At 45.6% G+C, this 9944-nt stretch overlaps 1 protein-coding gene across 11 annotated transcripts in view; it reads right to left on the bottom strand.

The window, feature by feature from the left end:
* Positions 1-645: 645 nt before the first annotated feature.
* The window catches only part of Arhgap17 (Rho GTPase activating protein 17), a 90939-nt gene continuing 81640 nt past the window's right edge, over positions 646-9944 (bottom strand). For 4 of the 11 annotated variants that reach the window (XM_040754862.1, XM_040754913.1, XM_040754901.1 and 1 more), the window contains 3 exons: positions 7812-8291; positions 6770-6793; positions 646-1488 (listed from right to left, as the gene is read on the bottom strand). In XM_040754862.1, the coding sequence (XP_040610796.1) occupies positions 1358-1488; positions 6770-6793; positions 7812-8291 (635 nt within the window). In that variant the 3' untranslated portion in view covers positions 646-1357. The other 7 variants (XM_040754876.1, XM_040754924.1, XM_040754867.1 and 4 more) reach the window with 5 other exon arrangements.

The raw sequence follows: 9944 nt of genomic DNA, 5'->3' as shown, positions 1-9944 counted from the left end.
AGTCCAAGTCTGTCTGGACAGACCAGAAAGACATATCAAGACTGTGTGAGCCGGGCGGTGGTGGCGCACACCTTTAATCCCAGCACTCGGGAGGCAGAGGCAGGCGGATCTCTGTGAGTTCGAGGTTGGGCTGAACCGACAGCCTCCAAAACAATACAGAGAAACCCTGTCTCGTAAACCCCCCCCCCAAAAAAAAAAAAGACTGTATGACCACAAAGCAGTCTTGGGACAACCAGGTGGCCAGTGTCACACTCGGCAGTCTTTCCCACCAATGTGACTGTTGTCTCTATTCTTTCACCTTTTTGAGACAGGGTCTTAGGTAGTGCTCATTGGCCTACAACTCATTCTGTGGTTGTGCACCTGATCTTCTGCTCATATCTCCCGAATGCTGGGATAACAGGCATGTACCACCACACCTGGTTCCCCATCCCGCCATCCCCAGTCCTGCTATGTAACCCAGGCTAGTCTCAAACTCATAATCGTCTCCTCCCTAGTGCTGAAACTATCATGTTAGCGTTCTTCTATTCTTTTAAACGCCTACAGACACACAGGAGCAACACACACACACACACACACACACACACACACACACACACACACACACACACACACACACACACCAGTTTACCTCCAAGAATGAGCAAGTTTTCATATAAACCACAGAATATATTTAATTCAAATTAAACACGAAACTAGAATAACATTCCGTCTTTATCAAGTAGCAATTATATTGTTTTGTTTTGTTTTTTTAAAAAAAGAACAGTATATTTTTCTCCATGTTCTGGCAATCCACAAGGCATGACTCACATCCAGTTTGATGAGGCGACAGAGCCAGCAGTCGCCATCAATGCTCGAGGTTCTGGGGGTTGGAGGAGACACAGACTGTATTTAATACAAAATGATTCTACAGCAAGTCTGAAGGAACAGAAGCTCCCTCTGGTATGAGACAACCAAGTAGCAGGAAGTAGGCAACTTGCATAATTAATGTGTTTATTAAATAGATAGGTGAGTCTCTTAGTCACTCCAAGTTGCTGTCTGTGTTAAGAGCACGGGCAAAGGCTTCCCACACATTTCTCAGCAGTAGTACTCTTTCCGCTGTAGGTATTTTCTTGTTCTATCATTTTTGGCATGATTTTCATCCTAGATAAAGCAAGCCAATTTCTTCATGACACAGGTCATTCGGCTTTGAGGACTGGCCCTTTCCCTTCTCTGTGGGCTGTGGGAGTCTAGTCCTGCGTGGTTAGACCTTCCTTCTCCCACTGAAAGCTTCTCACTGTGTGGTCTGCGGGGACAGAGGCTTGCCTGACCCAGTTCTGCTCACCAGGATGGAGGGCCAAAGGCTGGCAAGTGGCTTTATTCACAATGCAGTACTTTCTGTGTCATTGTCTATGTCCAGCAGAATGTGGCCAGGCACTTCTTTGCTTGACAAGTCTGAATGTATTTCAGGAAAGATGTTGCGAAGTGACTCTGAAACCCTAGAATTGGTGTCTGGACAAAAAACATGAAGAAACGTGGTATCAGTGAGGGTACGGTCCAAGATGCCACCAACGGCACTGAGAAGAGAGGCTGGAAGGTCAGCCCATGCACAAATACAGCCTTTCTAGAGGGTTCAGCAGCCACGAGAAGTCAAGCCCTTGAGACCCTAGAGTTGGCTGCCTGCTACAGCCCACTGGTAGTCTGGAGAGCCTGGGGAGCCCACAGAGATGTGACCCTTGAAATATGCCTGCTTTGAGCAAAGGAAATCCCACTCTCACTCAGACTCTAACGCACTAACTGCGGGCTCCCGACAACATCTATGTTGCAGGAGAAGAGTGCCCTGATAAGAACTCACTTCTGTGGCTGCGATAAAACTCACTCCTGGCAATAAACTACAATCTCAACCTCTACCGAGTCAAAGCTTGCACTGAGATATTCTGAGCTGCAGGACTATCCTGTGCACTGTAGGATGCTGAGAAGAATCCCTGGCCTTTACGTACCAGATGCTGGTGGCACACAGACTACTGACCCCCAGAGTGACAACCTGAAATGTCTCCAGCTACTGTTAAGTGTTCCCTATTGACAACTTAAGTAGACCACCAAATCTCTAAATGCTATTTCTTCTAATACTAACACACTGAAATCTGTTTACAGGTCTCCTTATGTTGGCTGAAAATTCCTTCAGGAAGAGGAAATATTCGGTCCTTAAGCCACTGCCCCTCTCCTTCCATGCTCACAAGGCCCTTTCATTCACCACAGCTCTCTTCCAGACAACCACACACAAGGTCTGGCCGGCTCTGCCTGCTGAGGATATAACAGTGAATGAGACAGACATGGCCTTGATGAAATCCATACATAGGTAAGCCAGGAGACTGGTTTCTGCTCCTTCCCTTATAGCTCTGAGCTATGGTCTACTTTCTCCTGGGGTATATCCCTTTTCTCTCAATGACTCCTGGATCAAGAGACTTGTCCTTGTACCATAATTAGGGGAAGTTCTTAGATTTCGAAGGTGGCAAGGAGTTAAAAGGTCCTGGCGCTCAGTGCTATTTCAGACAGTCCAGGTTTTTTTAAAATTATTTATTTATTATGTGTACAGTGTTCTGCCTGCATGTCTGCTTATGGGCCAGAAGCAGAAGAGGGCACCAGATCTCATTGTAGATGGTTGTGAGCCACCATGTGGTTGCTGGGAATTGAACTCAGGACCTCTGGAAGAACAACCCATGCTCTTAACCTCTGAGCCATCTCTCCAGTCCCTGACAGTTCAGGCTTTATAATAACTAGAAAAGCAATTGAATAGTCTGAATCTCACTGTCCAGAGATACACCAAAAGCAGTCTGTGCATACAGAATTAAGGATGTCACAGACTTGGGGCTCACCCAGAGCAAGGACATGTCTGACTTGTTCAGTACTTTACAGCCATGACTCGCACAAAGCAGATACTATACACCTTGTAGCTGGGTAGTTGATGGGCAGATAAACAGTGGACTGGTGCACACGTCTTTCTAAACCTCCCTTTCACAGCCTCAGGCAGAGAGGTAGGTAGCCATGACTCAAAGGCACAACAAATAAGAAAATTCACAAATTCACTTCTTCCCCCATTACCCTGCCATAGATGGCACTGCCAGTCCACACAAGTCCTAAGGAACAGACAAGCTGGTGGAGCATGCAGAATGCAAAGTCATACTAGCCAGATTTTTGCTTGTCAATCTCTCTACGCATATCTGTCAGACAGAAGGAGGTGCCCAGGGGCATCACTTTTCAAGGTGACAAGCCAGCATGAGTCAGACATGAAACAAAGGCAGCATGGGGTCTCTGGACATTACATTTCTTTCTAACCCCAAGGACTGTGTGACTCCTCCAAGAGGGTCCTGAAGGGGAGGACATTATCTTAGGAGGTAACGGTGGTTGAAGTCTTGAACACCCAGTTCATTGCAGCAAAGAAAAGAGTCACTTTAGAAGACACCCACAGCCTTCTTTACCCCCTTTTTAATGCTTCTACAAATCTCTAGGTATGAATTTATATCTATCTGTATTCCAAGAAAGGTTGGTCTATAAGTTCATTGCTTGGAGTTAAATTCCTATTACAGATAACTTTAAAAAATAACAAGAAATCCAGAAGAGAGAGAACATCAGGTAACAGGCCTTGGCCCCAAGGCACAGAGAAGACAGCATGATGGACTTGGGGTTCTGAAAAGGAACCCATTCTTTGTTGAATGGGTATCTTTATTTGGGAGGCAGGCCCTTCAAAGGGCAGGACTGGCACTCTATAGTTTATGTATGGTATAGATCTAGAAGAATTTTCACTCCAATAATTTTGATTATGTGCTGTAGGGTATAATTCTTTTCTTCAAAAATGCTATTTTGATAATGACTCATACAAGTATCACCCCGGAAAAGCAACACAACACTAAGTGAAGCCACCAACAGCAATGCCAATGCCCAGTCTCTCTGTTCTCACATCTGACAGCCCAGAGCCTTCTATCCCTTAGCAAGCTCTGGTCTGTGAACAAGAGTCAGCTTCTTGCTACCCCAGCCCAGTGGTTCTCAGCTTTTCCTCTTGCTGCCAACCTTTAATAACATTCCCATGTTGTAGTGACCCCCAACCATAAAGTTATTTAGTTGATACTTCATAACTGTAATTTTGCTACTGTCATGGGCTGCAATGTAAATCTCTGTAATTTCTGATGGCTGTTTGGGGGTCACGACTCACAGGTTGAGAACCACTGTTGCAGCCAAAGGGAAGATTATATTCAATCTCATTGAATATCTGACTTCCTGTGAATATGCCAACTACATATTAAACTGCAATTAGAAGTGAAACCCAGGAAATGTTCAGACAACACATGTGGTTGATGAAATAGTGGGTACTATGTTACTATGTGGGCAATGGCATGGGATGTAAAGGAAAATCATACTGCTGGAATAAAATCCATATAGGGCAAATGAGATCATGGACTACGCTGTCTTCAGAAAACAAAATGAGACATTCTTTAAAGACAGGCACTCCTTTAAAGGAGGCAGAGGCAGGCAGATCTCTGTGAGTTCGAGGCTGGGCTGGTCCGACAGCCTCCAAAACAATACAGAGAAACTCTGTCTTGCAAAACCAAAATAAATAAATAAATAAATAAAATAAAGATAGGCTATATGCAGACTTCCGCAACTGTAATACAGAACTGAAACCCCCTGACCTCTGCCTCTCTGGGTCCTAGAAGGCCTAGCCTGGCATGTGACACGACAATAGATAACTATCATTCGCTTACTCGCTGCCTATTATGGGCTGGCTGTTAGAGCCTTTCTTATTCCACTGACTTTAAACTCTTTACCACTTGTGCCCATTGTTGGCACTTGGTACATGAAGCAGGCTGTGCCTTTCCAAGAATGTCTCCGACTCTACAGCACATGCTCTGTCTACTACATCTCAAGCCTGTTGGATAGAGGAAAGAATGCAAATGAAGAAGTAACAAGGCCAGCCCAGACCTGTTATAAGTCTGTGAACACATTTAGTACTTAGAACAATCCAGCAAGCATGGATAAGTCCAGCTCTCCTTAGTGCATGCACTATTAGTAGGGATGCAGGCAGGCAGGGTTAGGGTGACTGGTTAGTGACAGCCATTAGTGCACAAGTATGATCATAAAGTAGCAAAAATGCTTTGGCCAATCAGTTGCCTTTTCCTTACCATTAAACATTCCAATTTCAGTTCTTACTGAATATGGCAGGTCATACATCTAAATTATTTAATAAAATGCTTAAATTAGAATACTCTTTGCTAAAATCCTCCTGCTTTGCAGACTTACAATGAGAGTTTGACATCTGGAATGACTCGGAATCCTTTCCTTCTCCAGAGCTCTGATACTGAACTTTGGGAAGGGTTTGGACTACCAAGTCAGCTTGGCAGCATGCTCTGCCCACAAGAGTTCACCTTAATCCCTTCGGCCTTACTCCAGCTCTTTACGATTAAATAACCCAAACGGGTGAGATCTTTTCAGGATCTCCAAGATAAAGCATGTCATAATGAAGACCGTGCTGCTGCTCTTCCTTTTCCTTGAAAACCACAGGCTACATCCAGGAAGAGTCACTAAGAGCATGATTGATGCTAGGGGCTTCCTAAATTCCAAATGCTGGCCTTCTGCACATTTCTAAGGGTAGGCCAGGGGAGTTTAAGGTACTTTAGGCTAATGCTATAATAATACAAAGGAAATGACAGGGACCTTGTATGTCTTGTGCTAAGAAAATAGTGAAGTTTAAAAAATAAGTAACACCTTAGATCATTTTTAAAGGTAAAATTCCACCTATCTAACTATAAAGTCTAGTGAATAATAAATCAATTAAAATATTCTTTTGTCATAAAACACCACAGGTTTATGGTATTACACAATCGACATAACTGCAAAAACATATCTGGTTTGCAGTTTTCTTTCTAGTCTAGATAAAAGGATAGGAATGAGAAAAATTTTGATGTCATAAGCATGAAAGTTTTAAAAGGCTCAGCCTTAACTAAAGTTGTCATTCAACTCCTGGAAAGCAGATGGATGCATCTGTCCTCCTCCATCATTTCAACTTGACCTAAGCTGTGAACACTCAAAGTACATATCCTACAAAAGGCCAAGGGCTCTGATTAAAGCAACTGTACCATATGGGAGCCTTCTGCTGGCCTAACATGTGCCCCAAGGTATGTTCAGATGAGTCTCATTGTTTTAAATGCCCACATAGCTTTGGAAAGCAAAATGTAAGCACGCTGGAATGCAACAGGGCTTCAAGGTAGTTCAGGGAAGGATTATTTTGGGAAGTTTGGAGGGGGCTGAGAATTTTAGATACCAATTAAGAAGCTCCATGCAGTTACCTTGCATTTAAGAAACAAAATTTAAAATTAAAGCACAAACACAGGGACACACAATTTTCTGTGCTGATGGTACCCTGGTCCTCTTTTGTTGGATGCCAGTGACAGATGAAATGGTACTGAGAAGAGCAGAACACTGGTAGAGGTTTACCCAAACAAAAAATGAAACAACACAGCATCTTACTGAGGGTTTCAAACTGAGATCTCTGCCTAAGGACAGCCACCTCTTAGACTTGGGGCAAACCCAAAGCTCCCAAAGCTTCTGATGGGACAAAAGGCATAATGATAATGCTACAGAATGGATGGCTGACTGATGGCCATGGCATGGGGTCAAATGGCCACCCTGAGCACAAAGTCAAAAAGCACATACACAGAGCAATACTAAGCAGGAACATTTGCAGCTGCAGTTGAAGCTGCTGAGGGTTACAGACCTTAGTTCTGGAAACCTTCCCCACCTGTGAGGGCACTGGGAAGGGCATCTAGTGGGAAACAAACAGCAAACAAACCAATGTGGCTTTGTGCTAATCAAATAAACATCCTGTTGTCATAGGAACAGTTATTAACTACTGATAACATGTGTTAAACTATGCATTATACTCCTAGAAAAAGACCTTTCTGTAGTTAGTTAACTATTATTTTGGGTACAGTGTTAGATCACCATCTGTCGAGAAGACACTTGCGAGGACTGGAGAACCAGAGGTACAGTTCAGTGACTTCCATATGGGACAACCCACAGCTAGGCTGCTGTAATTAAAAGCAAGCTGCTGTTAAGAAATGATGCACAGCCCAAATGACCATTAAAAACACAAAAGAACCCATTCCTTTTAAACTAACCAGAGTCCAGTACCCAGAGTAGAAATATTCTTGATATAATAAAATGATCATGTTTTATATCTATAAAAACATTCTACAAGGTAGCACTACAATCTATAATCAACCCCATGCCTAGGGCAGATCCAAGGGGATGATGGGAAAATCTCCCCTCATCCCAGCCAAACCATTTGAGGCTAGCACAGTGATGTGATCTACTTGGGAGATCTGCCGTCCCAGAGTATCTGATTTAGTATGTATGGCATTTTCTACTTTACCCACTTATGAAATTCTGTACTTAGGATGTGCATCTTTAACTTTTAGAATATTAAGTCCAAGAGGGCCTGGAACTTGCTTTGTAGATGAGACTCCCGATTCTCCTGTCTCCAAGTAAGGGCCACTATGGAATTCATTGTGAACTCCATGCCCATGTCCTACAATACCTTCTACCTCGACTTAAAACGCATTAGACTTTCCAGTATGTGAATGAAGATAATCTTACACCCAGAAGTAAACTGCAGGCTTTATTATCTGTGCCATGGGTATTCATCTTTGTTGTCTTGGCATAAAAGCAGCTGCAAACAAGAGCAGGTGTGACTGCACTCCTAGCATGTATGAGCTGAACCTGACTTAGGAATGACTCCCCTCAAGGGAAGCCTGAGGGTACACTGGACCCTTACTACTCACCAGTGACGATTCTGGAGGCTGTGGGTGCTGCTGGTGCAAGGCCACTATCGCCCACGTGGGTGCCAGGCGGATGCGGGGGTGGTGGCACGCTAGGCCGGTTGCGGGGCTTGGGCACCGGCCGCGGCCTTGGGAGTGTTCCATGCTGCTGTGTGGTCTCGCTTTGCGAGAGATTCTGCTTGGCCAAGGGCGGGGTGCTGGGTGGTGTGGGAGTTTGTGGTGGCGTGGGGCCCGGCTCTGGTCCCTGCTCGCCCAGCCTGGGCTGTGTGGGGGGCTGCGGTGGCGGGTGGCTGGGTGCCTGGATGGGAGGCAGGCTGCTGGAGCTGCGGCGCGTGCCCGGGGCCTGTTGCTGGGGTGGCGATGGGCTGCGTGTGTTCGGCTTTGGGGATGTGCCTGTGCCCGTGCCTGGAGAGCTCTGCCCCCCAGAGTGGCCAGGAGGTGGGTTTCCTGGTTTTGGGGGTGCTGGGGCAGGTTTCTTCACAGCTGCACAGAAGAGTGAAAACAGGATCAGTAAGGGGGGTGTGCAGCTCAGCAGGACCTCATGCCCCCAGCCACATGGCAAGCCCTAGACCAACTCATCCCCAAGAACATCTGACAAACAGCCATGGAAACCAAGTAAACACCGAACCCTCCCCAGGCCCGAGGACACTAAGGAGCCAAGAAGCCAGGAGAACTGTTGTGCCAAGAAGTCTCTTGGGCGGGAACTGGAATGGAAGATGGCCACTATGAACAATAAAAAACCTGAACCCAACATGTAATTAATGACCACTGTCATTGGTCATTTGTGACAAATGCCAAGTGATATCAGACAGTAACAGTGGGGGTAACAGGGCCAAGTGTAAGTGGGAACAAAACTTCTCTGTAAACTTAAAATAGTCCAACATAAAGAATTTATATAAATAGCTAAGTGCATGATATACATATAGACCTTTAGTGACCTGTCATTTTACACGTTCAAAGGAAGAAAACTGAAAACTTAGCTTAACAGAGGCCACAATCCCATATAAAACAGCAAATGAGAGTCCCAAGATTTCAGTGTGGAAACAAACCCAGGAGGAAAGAACAGAGAGGTAGCCCACCCCATACAGAACTCCGCCCAAGGATCTTCTACAGGGGCTAAGGGAGGTGTGTGGAGAGTGGTCACTGAGGACTGAACCCAGGGCCTCCATGCTAGGCGATCATTCTACCACTGGGCTGCAGCCTCAGTCGCTGACTTTGGTTTTCACCATGGAAAGTCTACCAATTCCAGACATATTTTAGATGGAATTCATTATAAGTAGGCCCACAGCTACTTCCCTAATATGAGCGGGGTCAAATCCCTACTCTGAGGCCAGCTGAGATTTGGATAGAATCTGGCGGAAGGACAGGATGTAGGGGTAGAAAGAGGAACCCTGAACATGACAGAGAGAAAGAATCAGGACAGAAGAGAGCAGGTGCCACATATCTGCACACCTGGCCTTTCACACACATCTCATGTCACTGTGGGACTGGCCCAGAATGGAGGAGAATGGAAGCCCAGAGCAGGCTGATTATTTTTAAGCAATCACACACCTAGTAAGGGATGGAACAGATTCAAACCTGCCATGCAACCTCCCTGGTTTCTTTTTCCTCTTCTTTCCCACACTGCTTCTCTTCCTATTTACAGGACCCGGAATCCAAGTGGTACCCACTCTGCTGAACTGGCTAGAACTCTGAAGACCCTTTCCCCATAGAAACAACCAGTCTTCTTACAAAGGGAAAGCTCTCTGAGAATCAGCCACACTCTGGCTGATGTAAGCCTGAGAAGAATGGAAAAAGTCTGGTCTTCTGCTCTAAGCAGTACTAACTGCAAACTCACACTGAAGAAAAGCTCATGCCTGACATTTATAGTGCAGGAGACTCAGGAGAAGCCTGAGAACAGTGCGTAGGGCAGGAGGGCCCAAGGCAGGGCTGGAGTAAAATGGGCTTGTCTAGGACCATGGTGAAGGTGCTGGGATGCTGAGGTGCAGGTGTCCTCTGGTGAGGTCTGGGTGCTGTGGAGCGAACTCTCTGAAAGCAGAGCTGCAGCAGAGCTCAGGTAGGGAAGACTATAGGCAGGACAGAAGGAAAGGACAGCAGTAAGGACAGGGTAGCAGTAAGGATGAAGTGGGGGCCTGT

Source organism: Mesocricetus auratus, unplaced genomic scaffold, assembly GCF_017639785.1.
Source record: "Mesocricetus auratus isolate SY011 unplaced genomic scaffold, BCM_Maur_2.0 Super-Scaffold_4256, whole genome shotgun sequence".
Taxonomy (NCBI): Eukaryota; Metazoa; Chordata; class Mammalia; order Rodentia; family Cricetidae; genus Mesocricetus; species Mesocricetus auratus.
Note: the sequence above shows the minus strand (reverse complement) of the source record. Positions and strands in the feature narration are given on the sequence as shown.